The 21,149-nt window shown below is 47.0% G+C and overlaps 2 protein-coding genes across 2 annotated transcripts; both read left to right on the top strand.

Annotated features, from left to right (window-relative positions):
- The first annotated feature begins 9,865 nt into the window (after nt 1-9,865).
- Rps5 (ribosomal protein S5) lies at nt 9,866-13,338 on the top strand. Its single transcript, XM_032894452.1, has 5 exons — nt 9,866-9,996; nt 12,057-12,266; nt 12,389-12,517; nt 13,044-13,142; nt 13,220-13,338. The coding sequence occupies exons 1-5, from the start codon at nt 9,889-9,891 to the stop codon at nt 13,286-13,288; spliced, it is 615 nt and encodes a 204-aa protein (XP_032750343.1). The 5' UTR covers nt 9,866-9,888; the 3' UTR covers nt 13,289-13,338.
- Nucleotides 13,339-14,011: 673 nt separating this feature from the next.
- On the top strand, nt 14,012-15,713 carry Rnf225 (ring finger protein 225). The gene has a single exon (XM_032894444.1). It carries the CDS (start codon nt 14,314-14,316, stop codon nt 15,307-15,309), a length of 996 nt encoding a protein of 331 aa, XP_032750335.1. The 5' UTR covers nt 14,012-14,313; the 3' UTR covers nt 15,310-15,713.
- Nucleotides 15,714-21,149: the final 5,436 nt, after the last annotated feature.

Below are 21,149 nucleotides of genomic sequence, written 5' to 3'. Positions count from 1 at the left end.
ACTAAAATGTCCCAGTGAATAGACCACCCTCCAGGCTAGTGAAATCCCTTCTCTAGAAGTGAAGTTGAACCACTGAGTATCAACGTTCCCTCGGAAACTATATGTGCATCCTGCGAAAAGAAGAACTAAGGGATTGGGGATTTAGCTAAGTGGTAGAGCGCTTGCCTAGGAAGCGCAAGGCCCTGGTTTCGGTCCCCAGCTCCGAAAAAAAGAAAAAAAAAAAACAAAAAAGAAGAAGAAGAAGAACTAAAGCCCCCAATATGGTATGAAACCTATTCTCCTGGTCTTGGATAAAATGGCCTGGTCAAGCCAACTGCCTTTTGTTGATTTTCATAACACCCCTCCCCCTCCCAATCTATCCTGTAATTTCTACCTTCATCCGATTTTGTTATTTTGAAACAAGATCTCATATAGCCCAGGCTGGTCAAGAATCTTAAGAGGTGGGCCTGAAGAAGTGACTCAAAGGTTAAAAGCACGGGCAGCTTTTCCAGAGGTCATGGGTTTGGTTTGTAACACCCACATGGTGGATCACAACCATCCATAACTTCAGTTCCAGGGATCCATTACCGACCTCTGACCTCTATGGGCACCAAGAAGGCACATGGTATACATATATGCAGGCAAAATACACACCCACATAAAATAAAAAATACCACACACACACACACACACACACACACACACACACACACACACACAAGAATTTGAAAGCTATAAGACGAAAGACAGACTTTCAGGAGAAACTGAAGTGCAGAAGACACTACCCTGCATCTTCTGTATTCATTTCCCCAGTAACACACACTGTCTTAATCTTAGTAAAGCACTCGTTTTAGGATTCTGGCTTCTCTGCTGCAAGAAAACATGTATTGTTTTTTATCACTGTTATACTTTGTCACACTGGCAAACAGGAAACTGCTCATGGGGCATTTGGGAGAGGAGCTTTGTCTTCTCTCCCCTCCCACTCCATCCCACCCCCACTAGATAAATAGAGTGACCCTCTTCATCTTATGCTATCCTCAAACTCACCATCCTCCTGCCACAGCCTCCTAAGCCCTGTGACTAGGTATGCATCACCATGGCAGGCTCCAGTTGTTCATTTATGGGTTGGTTGTTCTATTTTATAGTTTACGTTTATTTAATTAGTGGAAGTGGGGGGCATGCATGCTAATATGTCCTAGACCCCTAGAGCATCTGTGGAGGTAGGAGACAACTTGTGGGAGTTGATCCTCTCCTTCCACCCTCTCCTTCCACCGTATGAGTTCACGCTACCAAACTCAGGCCATCATGCTGAGTACTAAGTACCTTTACCTGCTAAGCCAACTTGCAAATAACCCTCTGGAGCAAGAAAGGCCACAAGCCTAGTTGTCCTGGTATTTATGTTTGTGACTCCACCATTTAATGCTGGTCTTACATTTTTAATATTGCCTGTTCCCATTTTCCTAAGTAAAAGCAAATAAATTTATGTAAATCTATGGTTCTCAATCTGGGGACAGTTCTGTCTTCTAGGGTACAGTTGGTCATGTCTAATGATATTCAAGGCTGTGGTGGGACAAGGAACACGACTAGTATTTTCCAAAGATACTGCTAAGCATCCTGAAATGCACAGGATTGGCCTTGCCATAAATGCAATATGCTGAGTTAGAAAACCCAGTTAGGAGCTGGGGTCCAGGTTACTTGGTAGAATGCTTGCCTAGCATGCGCAAAACCCTAGATCCCATGCTTGGGAGAAGGAGGCAGAATAATCAGAAATTCAAGGTTAGCCTCAGCTTCACAGGGAATTTGAGACCAGACTGGACTTCATAGGTTTGTCTCAATAAACCAAAATATAAATTGATAAGTTATCTCTGTGGGTGAAATGAGGCAATTTATGCAGAATTTTAAAATATAAAGGCAGGTTTATTGGGGGCAGCTTTCTGGTGGGTTCACCAGTCCCAAGGAATGAGGCCAGGGAAGTCACCACACAGATAGGGAGACAAGGGAGAGGGTGCCAAAATGTCTGGATTATAGTGAAGAGCCTCTTGGGGAGAGGAAGCCTAACCCCTGGGTTGGAGAGTTCAGGTTAGAGGGTGGGGTGTGCCAGCCACGCTCTATAACAGGTGGGGACTGAGGGAGACTAGAACCTGGAGGCCAGGTCCTCTTTGGTATATTAGTAAGCATCTCAGCTGCTTTTCCCAGGTCTGAAACTCAACATAAATAAATATGGGGTAGGGTTTATGTATGTTCTTAAGATCCTATTTACTATGCATAGTGTTCTGCCTGCATGTGTGCCTGCAGGCCAGAAGAGGGCACCACTTATCATTACAGATGTTTGTGAGCCACACCTGTGATGCTGGGAATTGAAATTTGGACCTCTGGAAAAGTAGCCAGTGCTCTTAACCTCTGAACCATCTCTCCAGTCCCTTGACTGTTCTTCTAAGTGAACTCAAATAGCCCTAACAGGCCAGCAAGATAATTGTTTAAAAATGTTTGCTGCTGAACCTGACAACTTAAGTTATTAACCCAAACCTACATAATGGAAGGAGAGAACTCAACTCCCCACTAAGCAGCCCTCTGACCTTCACGCATGCCTTCCGATAAGCAAATAAATAAATATAATTTTTTAAAGATGTATTTATTATATATACAGTGGTCTGCTTACATGTATGCCTGCACACCAGAAGAGAGCACTGGATCCTATTACAGATGGTTGTGAGCCACCATGTGGTTGCTGGGAATTGAACTCAGGACCTCTGGGAGAGCAGACAGTGCTCTTATCCTCTGAGCTGTCTCTCCAGCCCATATAATTTTTAAAACAGAAAAAAAGTGCATTTTAAAATTGTACTAACAAAACAGATCTTGACAATTTACTAATATAATGTACATTACAGTCATTCTTGTCTACATATTGAGCTGAAAGCCAGGCTGGGCCCTGAGACTCTGTTTAATGAGAACATCAACAACAAGAGTTGGGTCACTTGCCAGCAGTTGCAGTTAGTTGAAACATACATATGTACATTCGGTATATGCCTTCAGTGTATATAGCCATCATTCTGTGGGGCTGTGGCAGTGGCTCTGTGGTAGTGTTTACCTAGCATGCCAAAGGCTCAGGACCCAAAGGAAATTAAAAACAAACAACAAAAGACACCAGGCATGATCCTGGAGGAACAACTACTCTTCCTGGGCTCCTGGATTCAATTAGGAAAGCAATGCTCCAACAAAATGAATACTCAGATGACTGAGATAATCAAGTATGCTTCCAAAATGGAGGTTCTGAATCAGCCACAGGGGCTTGCTATGAAACAGAATAAATCTCCCACACCAGTCTGATAAAGAACACCCCATCCGGGCTGGAGAGATGGCTCAGCGGTCAAGAGCACTGACTGCTCTTCCAGAGGTCCTGAGGTCAATTCTCAGCAACCACATGGTGGCTCACAACCATCTGTAATGAGATTTGATGCCCTCTTCTGGTGTGTCTGAAGACAGTGACAGTGTACTTACATACAATAAATAAATCTTTAAAAAAAAACACCCAATCCTTTTAAAGCTGGGGCAGAGTGGGCTGAGAGAGAGAGGAAACCAGAGCAGCAGGGCCTTGCAGTCAAATTCTGAAACCCCTGGACTTGGGCGCTCATGGCTCCTGCAGGCTTCTAGTAATGATGGTGATGAAGATGGAACTCAAGGTCTTGTGCATACTAGGGCAAGTGCTCTCACTGGTAGCTTCTAAGCAGCACTGAGATTTATCCTCAGCCAATTCTGTTCTTCACCCCAATGTTCCAGCTGAGGGAGGGACTCCGTCTCATTTGTCATTAGCTCCCCAGCAACATACATTCCTCCAGTCCTTCCCCAATTCCACTGAGCCACCCTGACAACACATGGTCCTAATTTACAGTTCAGTCAAGTGATGTGCCTTGAAGGGGCTTAAAAGCAAGGTTCTCAGTCACTGCACCTGTCTCTGTGTTGTGTGAACTGTTTCTAGGGAGAGGTAGGAAACATCAACTCATTTCAGATAGGGCCCCAACAATAAAAACAAAGGATTCCACGAAAGTAGAAAGCTTGATGAAGCCATGAGTTTAATTGGAGCATCAGCAAATTATGGGTAGCTACCGTGCTGAAGCTACTCTCTCTCTCTCTCTTACCAAGCAACCTATTAACTGTCCATAAATCCTCGGGGACAAGAGTGGCCTCTTAAAGCCCCTCTCCTTTCCTTGGCAGAAAGGGTCTCCTGGTAATCATAGTTGCTGGCAGTTTGAGAGCAATAGCCGTGTCCTGCCCAGAGGACAGAATTCCATAATACTCTGCTTTGAAGTCCTTTCCCTGTAACAAGTATGCCTCCCACACGTGGGAGGCCAGTCTTGGTTGGGTATGCTGTGTGGTTACAGCAGCAATAAAAGGCCCAGAGCATTGGGAATGGTCAGCTTGTCTGCCATGGAGTCTACAGAGAGACAAAATTGTCCTGCAGGAGCTGAGGTAGCAACAGAGATGCCTATCATTGGTTCATTCTGTTTTTAATTTTTTTATTACATTCACTAATCTCATGTGTGGGTGTGGGCGTGCCCTAAGCCATCTCACTAACCCCATTTTGCTTAAACAAGGTGTATCTTTAAGGCGTACTTATTGGGGAGTGTACATTCTACAGCATACATATGGGGATCAGAGGACTTTTGGGGAGTTGTCATCTTGCACCTTCTTTTGAGGTAGGTTCTCTTGTGCCTGTTGCTGCAATGCCAATGCTCCTGTTTCCTCATCCTGTCTCATTACAACAGGTAATAACATGATTGTGCAATAAACAGAACTGACTTGGAAGAGGTTGAGGAGCAGGATGAGTTCTTCCCTAGGTCACACCAGGTCCATAGAAAAAGACCAAATTCAGGTAGCTGCAGAGCTGTAGGAGACAGGATGCTGCGGGACGGATAGGCCAGGTAAGATAGGAGACGTCATGCTCTAGAGACAGTCACCTTAACCCTCAGTCCTTTTGCTGTGTGTTTCTGTTACTTCATCTCTCTGGTCTGTCATGGCTATGTAAAATGGGATGTCTGTGTCATAAGGACATCCTGAAGAGCAAATGTCCTGATTCCTAGACTCCTACTATCTACAGAGTCTGCAAGAGGTTTATTATAGGATGAGTCTAACTAGGAAGGGGCCTACCAACCCAGACTGGAGTCATGAGTCTGTCAGGAGTCTCTCCAAGGTAAGATGGAAGCAAAGGCCAGTGAGAGCAGAGGTGGGTTTCTAAGGCATTTTAGTTTCCTGTGCCTGATGACTGAAAACAACAGCAATTTATTCTTTCACAGTTCTGAAAGTCCCAAGTTCAACAATCAGGTCACATGCCCTATGGCGGCTGTAGGAAAGGATGTTTTCACACCAATTCTAACTTTTGGTGGTGTTAGGTATGTGTGGTAGCATACCCTTTTAATACTAGCACTCAGAGAGAGGTAGAGGCAGGAGGATCTCTGGGATTTGGAGGCTAGCCAAGTTTTCATAGTGAGCTTCAGGATGGCCAGAGCTACATAGAGACCCTGTTTTGTTTGGTTTTCTTTTAAATCATCATCATCAACAACAACAACAACAACAAAAAGAAACCTAAACTAAACCAACTTCTCATGGCTCCAGGTCTTTCTTTTTTTTTTTTTTTTTTTTTTTTGGAGCTGAGGACCAACCCAGGGCCTTAGCGCTCTACCACTGAGTTAAATCCCCAACCCCTTCAGGTATTTCTTGATGTGTGGCTACATCACTGCAATCTCTGTGTCTACAACCACATGACCTCTCTACCATCCACTCCTTCCCCCTCTTCTCCTCCTCTTCCCTCTTATTACTACAATTTTTTTCCAAGGGGAAGATGTATGCAGTGCCTACCTATTCTTCGGTTCCGATGGCAAACCAAGGCACATTCCACCAAAGCTCACTTTAGGGAACCAGTATGAGTTTGTTGGATTTCCTTATAAAGCACAGGTGAGGAGTTACTGTTACTTACAAGGTTTCTCCCACAATAGGCCCCATCTGAAAAGCTTTTTTCCAGTAGAAAGGAGTGTTTCCCCATAGTCATAGCTGCACAGATAGAGCCTTCCTCCCCCAATCTTCCTGGCCTATATATACTCCAGCCCCAGCAGGACCACATGCAATTAAGGCAGAGTTACATACAACTGTATACCAAGTTGAGAGTCCTATGATCCTCCCCACACTTCCATGATGGAGGGTAAACAAGTCAAGTCTAGATGGTATAATCTTTCTGCAAGGGCGCTCAGCTGAACTCCCCAAAATAGTGGGTTTTTGGCCAAACACAGTACCTCCTCCCCAACCCCTTTTTGGGGGACGGTAGTGCTGGGAATCTAACAGTTTCTTATATGATAGGCAAAGGTTCTGTCTCTTACGAAAAGTCATTTAATTTAAGGCCCATCTTAATAATCAAGGATGATTTCATCATGAGATCCTTAAATACATCTGCAACTATCCTTGTCCAGAAAGGTCACAGTCTTAATATTAGAACAGAAACAGACCTTTCTGGAGGGGATGGGAGCACCACCTAGACAGAAAATGACAGCCAAGCCAGAGTAAATGATGACTATGGATCTGTCACGGATGGGAGGCCAAGTTTGGAACTCAGCAGACCTGGACTGGTCTCTACCAGGTGGCTAGACTTATCCAATACCCACATATTCTAAACTAGATGAAAATCAGGTTAATGATTTAAACAAGCACCCAAGGACCATCAAGCAAGGCCCATGAGAGGCCATCATGAGACAGAAAACTGTAAGAATGCAGGATTGTAGCCCCGTCAACAGAGTAGCTAACCAACAACACCCTGATGCCTTCCACTAACAAGCCCCCAGGCCTTAGCACAAGTGACTGCAGGATGTAAGTACAACACATAAAACTCAGCATAAAACTCAGCACACAGACGCTACCTGCAAAAACAAAAACAAAGACCCAACCCATCAAAACCCATAGCTCTGGGAAGGTCTCTAAATGTACTAACCTTGCTTTTTGGCTTCTGTAGTTTAGTTCCACTTCTGGCTAACTCTTCTTGTTAACTGTAGTATATCACCCCAGGATATGGCTTTTTTTTTTTTTTTTTTTTATTTACTTTATTTATATGAGTGCATTGCCACTGTCTTCAGACACACCAGAAGAGGGCATCGGATCCCATTACAGATGGTTGTGAGCCACCACGTGGTTGCTGGGAATTGAACTCAGGACCTCTGGAAGAGCAGTGTGCTCTTAACCGCTGAGCCACCTCTCCAGCCCAGGATATGGCTTTTTTACTTAAAAGCTCACCCTAAAAAAGGCTTAGGGCATCTCTGGGATTCCAGACACCCAGTGTAATTCCCACCTGGCTAATAAGTCTTTCTATTGGCTTAAATGTCCAGGTATTCTGCTCTAGTGGCCTCCCTGAAACAGTGGGGAGCCCAGGCTGGAGCTAAACTGCATGCTTTTAAAGATGAAGACGACCTAGGCAGGACCTTCAACGTCCCCATTTAGCCTGAAGAAAGTAACATCAGAAGCCCAAGACCTATGGGAGTGCCATTCTAGCTCTTTCCAAGAATTTCTAAGGGTCGGGGCTGAAGAGGTGGCTCAGTAGTCATCTTAAAAAGTCTCCATTCCGGGGTTGGGGATTTAGCTCAGTGGTAGAGCGCTTGCCTAGCAAGCGCAAGGCCCTGGGTTCGGTCCCCAGCTCCAAGGAAAAAAAAAAAGTCTCCATTCCTAGCTGAGGTGAGTGCAAGGTTTACAACCCACCCCCCAATCCCTAACCCACTTCCACCCCCACCCCCCACCACCCCTGTAACTCCAGCTCCAAATAACCCATCACATTTTTCTGGCCTCCTTAGACCCCATGTACGCATACTTTACTTACAGGAAAAGATTTTTAAAAGGAATTTTAGGGGTGCTGGTTGTAATAATCCCAACTCTAGAAAGTCAGAGACAGGCAGATCACTGAGTTCAAGTCCAGCCTGGTCTAAAAAGCAATTTGAAAGCTAGCCATGACTGCATAACGGGACTTTGTCTCAAAATATTAGTAATAACGATATATATTGTTTTATTTGGGAGTTTGTTTGTGTTAGAATCTTAGGTAGCCCAAACTGGCCTTAAACTCACTGTGTAGTGGAAGGTGGCCCAGAACTTCTGGTCCTCCTGCTTCCAGCTCCCAAATGCTGTATGGCAGGTATACCCGACCATACCTGGCTTAACTAAACTTATTATTATCTGTGCAAATCAATTTCTGCAGCATTTTTCTTATCCTATGATCCATATTCGGGAGCCCCTCACCTGTCCTCTGTCACCTAGTAGGTAATGCTCACAGAGTCTATATTAGGTAAGATTAAACGACAAAATTAGGTAAGATTCCTGACAGATTGGCGGTTGGAATCTAGTGTCCGGGATTGGACCCGAGGAAAAAAACCCAGACAAGAGTGGCCAGAGTGATTAAGAAGGAAGTGATCCCATACCGGAAGCCTGGGACCTGCCGAGCACGGCTTGCGGGAGGGTACAGGGTGGGGCCCGTGCTTGTGAACCCGGATCGGTGGTAACCACAGGACCCGACCCCATATTTTGGGGAGAAATAGTGAGCCGAGCTGGTTGCCCTAACTAAGAATCCACTGTGCATGGCCCCTCGGTTTTTTTTTTTTTTTTTTTTTTTTGGAGCTGGGGACCAGACAGGGCCTTGCGCTTGCTGGGCAAGCGCCCTACCACTGAGAGCTAAATCCCCAACCCGGCCCCTCGGTTTTGCAGCCTAACTACCGAAAGCATGGACTGGACCTCAGCACTACTTAGATATAGCGGTGTCGGTCTCACGAAAGTTTCTGCGCATGTGCGCCGACTCACAAGCTTGGCAAGTACTTCAGACATCCGCCAGAAGACGGGTGTGGCACTCTTTCTAAACGGCTCGAACAGCACGCCGTTTTCAACTGCGCATGCGTTCCCACCTTTGACCCGGAAGTTTTCGTTTTATTTAAAAGCGCTGGCCTGCTACGTGCGGCCTCTTCCTGTCTGTGCCAGAACGGCGCGTGGTCCACGCCGATCGACTGAGAATCCCGGTTTGCGCCCTCAGGTGAGGCTGCGGAGGGGCACGAAGTTCAAAAGAGGTGGCCATTAGTGTTCTAAGACACATTTGGGGGTCCGGAGGCGGAACCCGAAGCCGGGGCCTTACCGTTTGTACCTCACCTCTTCTCTCCGGAAAGGGTGCCTAGGGAAACTCGCGCGAGCCGAGTTACTTACTCTCCGCCACTTGTTTGCACTGTTTTCTTTTTTTTCGGAGCTGGGGATTGAACCCAGGGCCTTGCGCTTGCTAGGCAAGCGCTCTACCGCTGAGCTATATCCCTAACCCCCGTTTGCACTGTTTTGACTTCATACTTTGCACACTCAGGACTCCAGGGCAATCACTTGGGTTATGTACCACAAACATAAATCTAGGTTCGCTTAGTTTTGTGAGGACTCTTGCTCAGTACACATTTTCTAGTCGGTAACAGCCCCTTGTTTCTCTCCAGTCAGCCGCGGATGGAAACTTTTATTTTCATTGTTTTTCTGTATTTATACCCTAGTCCTTATTGCCATATTTGACTGTTGAAAGCAATTTATTGGTTTTTCCCAGGGTGGAAGCTTTATAAATGCTCAAGGGGAGGGAGTCTGGGACGGATAGGTGCTGTTGAGCTTCATGAGCCATCATACTGTGGTCTATGTACCAACTGTTTAACTTGGTGACTGCTGGGTTACTTTGGAATCCTGAGGAAAAAACAGATGCTCCCTACGTGAGTGGTTTTCCTAGGTTTGGAAAGAAGCTCAACGCTTCTGGGTCTCCTCTTAACTTCTCAGTTTGCCACAAAGTGGGAGTTAGTCTCAAGAGTTTGGGGTGAGTGTGACTTCTCCAGCATGGCAGGGCAATAAACGGTTTCTTCTTACCATTATCCTGTCCCCAGAATGACTGAATGGGAAACAGCCACACCCGCGGTGGCAGAGACCCCGGACATCAAGCTCTTTGGGAAATGGAGCACTGATGATGTGCAGATCAACGATATTTCTCTACAGGTAAAAGGAATTTGGTGGTTGTAGTTTTTGATTGAGACCAGGTGTGAACTCTATGTAAGTACACTGTAGCTGTCTTCAGACACACCAGAAGAGGACATTGGATCCCATTACAGATGGTTGTGAGCCACCATGTGGAACTGAACTCAGAACCTCTGAAAGAGCAGTCAGTGCTCTTAACTGCTGAGCCATCTCTCCAGCCTTTCCCATTTTTCTAATCTTTTGTCTCTTCGCTGTGTAGCCCTTGCTGCCTGCTAGGAGCTTATAGAGGTCTGGCCTTGCCTCTGTCTACCAAATGCTGGGATTGAAGGCATGTGCCACTACACCTGACTTGGTGTCCTTTTCCATTTGTATATTTAGTTAGTGGGTATGGTCAGTTGAAAAGATGGCTTTAGCCATCTGAACAGTGTTGGCACCCCTGTCAGAGTCAGTTAAGCTGCTGCTGTCAGCTTACAGCAAGGAGTTTTGAGCATGAGGCCAGCTGAAGCTACATGAGCTATTCCCTGCTGCCCTCCCCTGCAAAATGTCAATGGCTGTGGGTGCTGTTTTATGGCTAAATTAGTATGGGAACTATTTGCTTTTGCCTTCATATCCCCTTTTAAGGCAATCTCATAGCTGAGGCTCCTGAAACCCTTGTCTAGTGGGGAAAGCTAATCATCTGCATTCTGCCCTGAGTGCTGACATTGATATATATCTTATCTCTAAAGATGCCACAGAATGGGCCTATAAGGTGCCTCTGCTTATAAAGACAGCTGCCTCTAAGCCTAACAATGTAAGTTTAACTTTTGGAGTCCATGGGCAGAAGAACAGAACTGACAGCTGCAAGTTGTCCCCTGACTTGCATGTATACACAAAACAGAAAGAAAGGACACAACAGGACCTACGCATTATATCTAAAGGATTTTGAGTCCTGTCTAGTCGGTGTTTAGTTTATTTTTGTGAGTTTATGTGGGGAGGTCTGCAATCATTTTTGGCATGTTAGGAATTGAAGCCAGGGCTTTTCACATCCGAGGCCAGCACACACTGCCACTGAGGTGCAATGTGTACCTACCAGGAACTTCGTAGGCAACAGGTAGGATAGTAAATGTGGTTTTGTCTCATAGGTAGTCCAGAATAATCTACCAAGGGCTGGTGTGCTGCCAAGTGTCCTTAAAGTACACTGGACAGCCCTCCCCTCTTTGAGGAATCCAAGGTTTCCATAGCATCCTGAATCAGTGGTGCATACCTTTAAGCCCAGCGCTCGGGGATCTCCAAGTACTGGACCAGCCTGTACTACATAGTGAATTTCAGGGCTACTTAGGAGACTGTCTCTCTTTTTTTTTTTTTTTTTTTAAATAAAATGTCCGTTGCAACATTTTTTGCATAATGTAGTTATTTTTATGTGTATTAGTGTTCTGTCTGCATGTATATCTGAGAGATTGTCAGATCTGCTGAAGTTACAGTTGTGAGTTGCCATGTGGGTGCTTGCAATTGAAGCTGGATTCTTTGGAAGAGCAGCCAAAACTCTGGGGCATCCTCTAGCCCCTGTAATGCTGCTCCCTGGGTCCCCACAAACCCAGACAGGGTTTCTCTATGTAGCCTTGATTGTCCTGTATCTCTGTGTAGAACAGAAGTACGCCCTGCTGCTTCACAGGTGCTGGAATTAAAAGTGCATGCCATTCCTGCCTGACTGAAAGTGCAACTACTTCTTGTAGAAACCAAATCCAAACCCTTGTTTGCATATTACAGGAAGTGTTCTCTCCCCCCACCCCCAGGCAAGGTCTCACTGTGTACCGATGACTGTCCTAAAATTCACAATAGACCAGGCTGATCTTGAACTGCTAGAGATCCTTCTGTCTCCCAAGTGTTGGGATATAGAAGTGTGAACCCAGCAGGGCAGCACTCTTCCCTTTTAGGTTGGTGAGTGTGACATAAGCAGTCACTGGTTTGGTTTTCTTAAAGCTCATGTTCACAACCTGCTGGGGACATGCCATGGCTTGGGCCAGTTCTTAGTCTCCTCTAAATCTATCTGAGGCTGGTCCCACTCCTGACTGCTCATTCACTCTCCTATCTTTGCCACCCAGGATTACATTGCTGTGAAGGAGAAGTATGCCAAGTACCTGCCCCACAGTGCAGGACGGTATGCTGCCAAGCGTTTCCGCAAAGCACAATGTCCCATCGTGGAGCGCCTTACTAACTCCATGATGATGCACGGTCGTAACAACGGCAAGAAGCTCATGACTGTACGAATTGTCAAGCATGCCTTTGAGATCATCCACCTGCTCACTGGTGAGGTAAGGTTTTGTCCTTGATTCATGGTATACATGCCAGATGCATCACCTGTGACCCTGCCACCTTGTTTAGGGTTGAGGAGGTTGGGGGTGAATATCAGGCTCACAGCCCCCTTTTCTGCCAGAACCCTCTGCAGGTCCTGGTGAATGCTATCATCAACAGTGGCCCCCGAGAAGACTCAACACGCATTGGGCGGGCTGGAACAGTGAGACGGCAGGCTGTGGATGTATCCCCACTGCGCCGAGTGAATCAGGTGGGTCAAAGGCTTGTGAAGGGGTGGGGCAGGAACCATCAGTATGAGTGGGTGGGGTCCTGTCTTGCATGTTTTACCAGGAGCCTCACTTCCTCCAGGAAACCTTCCTGGATTTTTACTCTGTATGGGGCAGATGGTAGTCTTCCCAGTCTGGTTCATCTCATTCCTAGTGTGTACTTTTACAACAGGTTTGTTTTGTTTTCTTCTTGATCCATTTATGAGTCTGTTGTGTAGTGGCATACACACCTTCCTATAGTTTTAGCTACTCGAAAGGCACAGAGTAGATTGCTTGATGCCTGAGTAACATGGCATTAAGGGTTCCAGTCAAGAGCATCACATATTTTGCTGGCAGTTCTTTAAATCTCTTGTTAGTCAGGGCCCCAGTTTTTCTCAGCCCTCTCTGATCAGCTATCTGATAAGGTATCAACTCCCACATGTAGTGAGTGGTTGGCATCTGTTGAGATGGGTCCCAGGTCACTGGGAGGAAGGACCCTTTGAGGCCTGAGCCCTGCCTGTCTTGTCTTAGGCCATCTGGCTGCTGTGCACGGGGGCTCGTGAGGCTGCTTTCCGGAACATCAAGACCATCGCTGAGTGCCTTGCAGATGAGCTCATTAATGCTGCCAAGGTAGATCAGGGCATACCATTCCGGTTGGACATCTGGGGGCTTGTCTAGCATTCAGAGCTAACCACCTATCTTTGCAGGGCTCCTCCAACTCCTATGCCATCAAGAAGAAAGATGAACTGGAGCGTGTGGCCAAGTCTAACCGCTGATTTCCCAGCTGCTGCCTAATAAATTGTGTGCCCTTTGGGACAGTTACATCTTCCCGTGTGCTTGTCTGTCATTTAGGGTGAAGGGTGCCTCCCATGGTATAGGGGATGCTCACCTTCCTGGCATGGTACTGAGAACAGTGGAAATTGTATTTTTATGACAAGTACCTGTAGACTTGTACCACCTCAGGACTAGTGCTAGTCAGGGTGTGAGCTGGGTTCAGTGCCCAGGAAAGACCCAACAAGTATTGGCATTGTGGACCTTGTGTTAGGTCTGGTCTAGGTAGATCCAGTTTGTTAACTATCATAGTATGGTTTGTGTTCATGCTTCAAGTGCCCCTAGAGAGACCAGTTGTGGAGGCTTTGAAAAGTGGTCCGTAGTCTTGAGCCATTAGCAGACAGCCCCCACCCCAGCATTTGGTATAAATCAGACTGCTTGTAGGAGGGGCCTGGGGGCGTGGCGAGTAGCTAGACGGGTTTGACAGGTATATGGGAACCTAGAGGGTTGGACCAAGGTCAGGTGCACTCCTTCTGGGAGGAGCACTTAGCTACCTATTGCTAGAGGAGCCAGAAATTGGGGTCAGAACTGAAGAGACGCTGTGATCCTACACAAGGAGAGGTTTACAGGTGGGTGTCTTGCAAAGTGGCCAGAGCCAGTCATTTCTGTTTGGGGAATTAGTTCTAACAGCTTGAATTTACTGCTTTCCTTCGCAGCTGTTAGGCACCTTAGCCAGCTCCCGGTGACATAGCGAATGCTCCGTGGAGTCTTGAAACTACTCCAGGGGGCTATTTATTCCTCAGGTTGGAGTTGATCCTCTAGAATCTTCCCAAAGATGTATCCTGTATCTTTCTTTGAAGCTGCTGCTTCAGTCTTACCCAGTTTGTCTCTAGACCTTTGGGGACAATAGGTCCAAACAAGGGACTCCCTGCCCTCACTAATTTGCTTCCTTAGACCTCTGCTCTTCTCTGAAATCTTGTCTGTCATAACTTCCAGGTTCCTTCCTGAGCTCTTCATAGGTCCATTCTGAATGCCGTGTCCTCGGCTGCCTTGGCTTCGCCGCCACCGAACCTCCCAGGGTTCTAGTCCTGGTTCCCCAAGTACCCTCTCTGCACCCAACTTCCCTAGCAGAGGTGAAGATGAGGATGCAGAAGAGGAGGAGGGCGATGGTACCCCTGGCTCAGGCCCCATCCTACCCCCTGCATCTCCCATGGAATGTCTTATCTGTGTGTCACCCTTCGACGGCATTTTCAAGCTGCCTAAACGCCTGGACTGCGGCCACGTATTCTGTCTCGAATGTCTGGCACGCCTGTCGCTGGCTACCGCGGGTGGCGGCGATGCAGTGGCTTGCCCCATGTGCCGTGCGCCCACACGCTTGGCCCCGCGCCGGGGGCTGCCCGCTCTTCCCACGCAGCCGGGTCTGCTGCCTTGCGATGCGCGCGCGCCACTGCCACGCCAGGGTTCTGTGCGCTTTGACCGACGCCGGGGGCTCCTGTATCTGCGGCCACCACCGCCCTCTCCCGGACCACGCAAGAGCCGCACAGTGCGCGCCCCACCGCCTCCACCCCCGCTGCGCCTCGGCCGCCCGCTGTCACGTCGCCTGTCCCTGAGCAGTCCAGCGTGGGCCTTCAACGCGGCAGTGGCCCTGGCTGTGCTGGTGGCTGCGGGTCTCGTGGTCTCTGGTGTCTACATCTTCTTCCTCATCCCTCATGTCACCACCTCCAGCCCTGCGAGGCCTCAGATCGTGGCGCTGGCCCCTGAAAATGGCTTCTGGGTCTCACCGCGACCCACGCCAGTGGCGCCCTGGACCCACACCTGGACACGACGCCCCACAAAGCCTGACCTGGACGATACCCTGACAGAGGCTACCAAGGACACGCCCGAGCTTGAGGAGGCAACCAAGGGCCCAGTGGAGATACAGGAGACCCCGGATTTATCACCGGATCAAACACCAAACGCAGAGACTGACCTTAGCTGGGACCGGAAGGCTTGGACTGATGGAAAGAGGGTGCAATTGCAGCAATAAATGCCTCCCCGCTGCAGGCTCAGTCGCCTGGCCTGGGGACTTCTGTGGCATTTTGGAAGGCAGTAACAAAATGCATACTAAAGCGCCCATTTCTCCGAATCGGGGACTGGAAGGACACGAACTCTCTCAAACCACGGTAATTATTCTACAAGAATACTCTGAGAACATCTGTAATTCCCGTGACCATCAGCTGAAGGTACTCTGGCCATGACCTTAATGAACGGCATTCTTTTGTAGGTCTAGATGGGGTATCCCCAGTGCTCAGCTCTGTGGAAGTCCAGCCGGCCAGTCCCCGAGTGTCATCTACACAGAACTGTGTCAGGGCACTTTAGCCTTGATCTTGATGGAATGCTGTTAGGAGTACTTCGAGTTATCACCAGCACGGCCCCCAGCTGGAAACAGTCCTGGCCAGCTCTGGGGGCGCTGAAGGATCAGATCTACTCATCCTTTAGGCTCACTACAGGGCCTTGGGGCGCCCATCTTGGGAGCACAAAACAACTGTTCTGATCATGTGTCTTGCTGCCAATAGCTAGTGTGTAAACTTCAGCATCTGCACACCTGACCAAAATTCCAACTTGGAGGGGCAAGTGTGGCCTGGCTAGGGTTAGGGAGGGCCCTAACTTCTGAAGACTAGCTCCCATTTGAGAAGTAAATCCCAAACTGATCTGGGAACTTCGACTTCTCCTCTGGACTTTGGTTTCTGGGTCTGACTCAATATCTTGTGGAATAGTTGTGGTCATCGGAGCTTAGAAAGCCAAGGCCTACTATAGCTCAGACAGAAATATTCAATAGGGGAAGGTCTGGCCCACGCTAGCGAACATGAAAGATGTTGTTAGCTACTCCTGGGCTCCATCAGCTCTGCCTAGCCTTCCTTCTGCCTCAGCTAAAGTCTAAGTCATTCAAGTGTTTACATCTGTGGAAGATGGCTCCTCTCTTCCTCCCAAATGCTTTATTGGCTTAGACAGAGTTGGAGGAAGACAGCTACTCTCTGCATAGGCTGATCAGAGGGTCCCCTAAAAACCACCTCCTACCTCACCCCACCTGACATGAGACACTGTATATTAAGAATGGGCAGAATTTTCCAGAATGATATGTGACTTGTACGTATCTCGAGGCTTCTGTGTGGTTTATTTACATGTGTGTCCTCAGCACCAGGCATCTGTTGATTCAGAACAGTTGCCAGGGAGTGACTGCTTCCTGGATGACCAAGAGGCAGTCTGGGAATGCCCATGGGCACACTAAGCTTGTAAGCTCCCAGCTGCCATGGGTCCCAGCACGTCTGTGGGAGCAGCGCAGCTGCTTCTTCCCAGGGATGAAGCCAGAGGAAGAACATCAGGGAACCCAAGGGTGTATCTTCCCTGACCAGTTCTTGGCTCACACTTGGGTGCCAACGTCACCCACGAGGGTGGCATCAATGCACTGGATCACTGGAACCACACTGCCTGGTTTCACAGGCTGATCCAGAGGGGAGCAGAGTGAGTGGTCTCGTAGTTTTCTCTGTAACAACTTATCCCCAACTCCATGTCTTAGAACCACATACATTACCTCATAGCTCTGCAGTTCAGAAGTCTAAGATCCTATCATGGGGCAAAAACGGAGGTTCCTAACTACGTTTGGTGGTCTAGACTTGGAAGATAGAGGCAGGAAAACTAGGAGTTCAAGGCCACCCTTAGCTACATAGTGAGTTTGAAACCAGCCTGATTATATGAGATTCTGCCTCATAATAAAGATCAATAACCAATCAATAAAGTTGGGAAAGCCAACAGTCCCAGGTCCTCCTGAAGACTCTGGGAGATTCTAGATTTCCAGTTTCTAGACTCCCTTCCTTAGTTTGTGGTTCCCTCAAACCCAGCAACAATGCATCTCCAAATTTCCTTGACATTGGAGCTATCTTCTTTCACTTATAAAAATATTAGGAATATACTAGACCAACCCACCTAGCCAGATAATCCAAGACAATTACCAAACAAGATTTGTAGGGGAGGGGGTGTAGGGGATGCTCGGGATTGAACCTAAGAGCTCACGAATGCTAGGTAAGCACTCTTCTACTAACCTACATGTCCAGTCATTTTTTTGAATTTTATTTATACTTTTAAATAAAAAATTTAAATTATGTATTTATGTGTATGTATATGTTTCTGTGTATGTACCCAAAAAAGTGAGAGAGGTCTGTTCTCTGAAGATGGAATTCCAGGCAATTGTGAGCTGCCTAATGTGGGTGCCAGGAACAGAACTTCTGTCTTTGGCAAGAACAGCAGGTGCTCTTAATCACTGAGCCATTTCTCCAGCCCTTGACTTTTTGCTATTGGTGGTGATTTTTGTTTGTTCGCTTGTTTTTGTTGTTTTTTTTTTTAAAGATTTTATTTATTTTATATAAGTGAGTACCCTGTCACTCTCTTCAGACACACCAGAAGAGGGAATCAGATTGTGTTGCAGATGGTTGTGAGCCACCATGTGGTTGCTGGGAATTGAACTCAGGACCTCTGGAAGAGCGGTCAGTGCTCTTAACCACTGAGCCATCTCTCCAGCCCCCGCTGTTTTGTTTTCTAAGACAAAGTTTCTCTGTATAACCCTGTCTGTCCTGGAACTCGGTCTGTAGACCAGGATGACTTCTAACTCAGAGATCTGCCTTCCTCTGACTCCCGAATGCTGGGATTAAAGGTGTGCACTACCACGCCTGGCTTGAATTTTTATTTTGAAGACAATCTCACTGAGTCTTCCAGGCTGGCCTTTGTTGAACTTGGAATCCTTCATGCCTCAGCCTGCTGAGAGTCTGGGGTCACAGATCTGTCCACCAGTCACAGCCTCCCATTTTTAGATTCATCACAACTACACAGTCTATTCTGTCACATAAAGTATACCCCACGGATTAAAACGTGAATGTTGGGGTTGGGGATTTGGCTCAGTGGTAGAGCACTTGCCTAGCAACCGCAAGGCCCTGGGTTCGAACCCCAGCCCCAAAAAAAAAAAAACAAAAAAAAAAAAAAAAAAAAAAAGAAAACGTGAATGTTCTGGGAGGGGGGTGTTAAGGGGGTTATTAGGGGAGGGTTGATGGGGGGAACACCCTTATGGGGGAGGGGAAGAGGATAGGGGGCTTATGGACAGGAAACCGGGAAAGGGAATAACATTTGAAATGTAAATAAAGAAATATATCCAATTAAAAAAAAAAAAAAAGGAATCAGAGCTAGGAGTAGTGGCATACAGTTTTAATCCTAGCACTCAGGAGGTAGGGGCAGGGATGTCTGAGTTCAAGGCCAGACTGGTGCACACAGAAAGTTCCAGGCCAGCCAGAACTATATAGAGAGACCTTCACTCAGAAAAGGGATGTGGGGGGCGGGGGCGGATAGACTATGTTATGTGTTAGACTATGTTATATGTTATATGTTATATGTTATGTGATAGACTATGTTATGTGTTAGACTATGTTATATGTTATATGTTATGTGATAGACTATGTTATGTGTTAGAATTGTGTTCTTGGGAACAGATAAATCTCCACTGCCTAGGATTTGCAACAACAACAAAAAGTGAGAGGTTTTTTTTTGTTTTTTTTTTTTTTCGGAGCTGAGGACCAAACCCAGGGCCTTGCTAGGGCCTTGCTCTTGCTAGGCAAGCGCTCTACCACTGAGCTAAATCCCCAACCCTAAAAGTGAGAGTTTTTGGAGGCTACTATTCAGCCCACTGAGTGGGACATGTGGTCTCAAAGATAGGCCTGCCTCACCCCTGCCTTCCTTCATCCCAACCTGGGCAAGTGAGGGTAGGCGAATGCAGCCTTGGTCTGAAAGATCCAGAAAAGGGCTCTTTGGCTAGCAATGCACAGAGAGTGAAGAGTTCAGCCTGACAGTGGTGCAGGGGTCTAGGAAGGGATCCCAGAGCTGTATTTACATTTACACTTATAGTTGGCACAACCAACCAAAGGCTAATGGACAATGTAAACGCTGGGTAGAGGCTGAAGGCCCTTGATTTCTAGTCTTAATCTACTGCCTCTTAGATGTACTACAGCATCTTCACCCCTGTTCATCCTGGAGCCTGAAACCTAGGACCTTCTCTCTTCTCCTAAGAGGAAGCTGGTGACAGAGCCCATAACATCAGCTAATTACTACCTTGGTGCCTCCCTACATACCACTGCCTACAATGGACTTTTAAGAAACATCTTGGTAAGCCAGGCATAGTGACTCATGCCTTTAATCCCAGCACTGGGGAAGCAGAGGCAGGTTTGAGTCCAGCCTGGTCTACGTAGGAAGTTACAGGATACCCAGAGCAACATAGAGAGACCTTGTCTCAAGTAAGTAAGTGAATAAATAAATAAATAAATAAATAAATAAATAAATATTTTGTAAAAGAAACAAAGAAATGAAAACAAAAGAAAAAAGAAACTTCACAGAACGGAGTTGGGGATTTAGCTCAGTGGTAGAGCACTTGCCTAGGAGGCGCAAAGCCCTGGGTTCGCTTCCCAGCTCCAAAAAAAGAAAAAAAAAGATTTATTTATTTTATGTATATGAGTACACTGTAGCTCTCTTCAGACACACCAGAGAGGGCATGAGATCACATGACAGATGGTTGTGAGCCACCATGTGGTTGCTGGGATTTGAACTCAGGGCCTCTGGAAGAGCAGTCACTGCTCTTAACCACTGAGCCATCTCTCCAGCTAGCACCATCTTTTTTAAAAAAGAATTATTATGTTTATAATTATTAGTGTGTGTGTGTGTGTGTGTGTGTGTGTGTGTGTGTGTGTGCCATGCATGTGTGTGGAGGTCATAAACCACCTTGCAAGAGTCATTTTCTCCTTCTACCATATAGGTTCTAGGGACTAAACTCAGGCTATAACTTTTACTATCTGAGCCATCATTCCAGTCCAACCCATCTCCTTTTCCTGGGCTCTGGCCTCTGTGTCCACACCAAGCTGACAGATAACCACTCTATTCCTTGACACTCACTCTACTCCAGCATTGTTCTCATCCTAGGTCACAATACCTGAAGGTGGAGGCAACTTTCTTGTCTCCCAAGTGTACCCTTGGGCTTTCTATAAATGCGTGACAGTAAGCCACTTGCAAGGAGTTCATTCATCCATAGATAGTATTTACTGATAGTATTTATTGGTTAGTGTGTCAGAGACAGCATTAAGGCATTTTGGGAACAAGGACAGACCTCAGAAGGCAGATGAAGGACATAGGCAGACAAATCTACCATTCTGACTACAGAGCCTCGGGGTCTGTTTACTTATTTCAAGTGCCTCAGTACTATCTACTTGTTTTATTCTTTTGCGACAGGGTCTTTCTGCATAGCCCTGGCTGTACTAGAACTCAGTATGTAGACCAAGCTGGCCTTGAATTCACAGAAATCCAATTCTTCTGCCTCCCAAGTGCCGAGATAAAAGGCATTCATCACCATGCTCGGTCAATGTCTCACCTTTTATGACCATGGGGCCCCCAATTCACCAAGTCCTGTCTCTAACTCTCCATTCCTGAAGTGGGGGAGGGAGGAACCGGTGGTATCAGAGGCTTCATTCTACTGGGGAGTTCCAGCCTTTCTCAAAGGTCAGAAAGGTTCCCTGCCATTGTGTGGTAAGATCAAGATGGGGCCTCGCTTTGGCTTCAAAACTCGTGTTGCTATGGTGATGTTGGATGCGACTGAGGGGCTAGACGTTGATTCCTCACAATGCTAATAATGCAGGCTCACTAAATCTGATGACCAATCAGGGACCTGAGAACCGTGTTGCTATGACAACCCGGAGTCGCTTGACGGTTGGTCTCCGGAATTGGCCTGGCCTGAGGTTGCCAGACCCTGGAAGCAGAGGTGAACTCAAGGCCAAAACGCTAAGTAAGCCATCATCTTCATCT

Source organism: Rattus rattus, chromosome 2 (assembly GCF_011064425.1).
Source record: "Rattus rattus isolate New Zealand chromosome 2, Rrattus_CSIRO_v1, whole genome shotgun sequence".
Lineage (NCBI taxonomy): Eukaryota > Metazoa > Chordata > Mammalia > Rodentia > Muridae > Rattus > Rattus rattus.
This window is presented reverse-complemented; position numbering and strand designations above follow the sequence as displayed.

What these genes read in the sequence shown, in the direction of transcription:
- Rps5 (XM_032894452.1), top strand. Translation starts at nt 9,889, where the DNA reads ATGACTGAATGGGAAACAGCCACACCCGCGGTGGCAGAGACCCCGGAC. An exon ending in TCAACGATATTTCTCTACAG is followed by an intron (nt 9,997 to 12,056) that starts GTAAAAGGAATT and finishes TTTGCCACCCAG; the next exon opens with GATTACATTGCTGTGAAGGA. An exon ending in CACTGCGCCGAGTGAATCAG is followed by an intron (nt 12,518 to 13,043) that starts GTGGGTCAAAGG and finishes GTCTTGTCTTAG; the next exon opens with GCCATCTGGCTGCTGTGCAC.
- Rnf225 (XM_032894444.1), top strand. Translation starts at nt 14,314, where the DNA reads ATGCCGTGTCCTCGGCTGCCTTGGCTTCGCCGCCACCGAACCTCCCAG.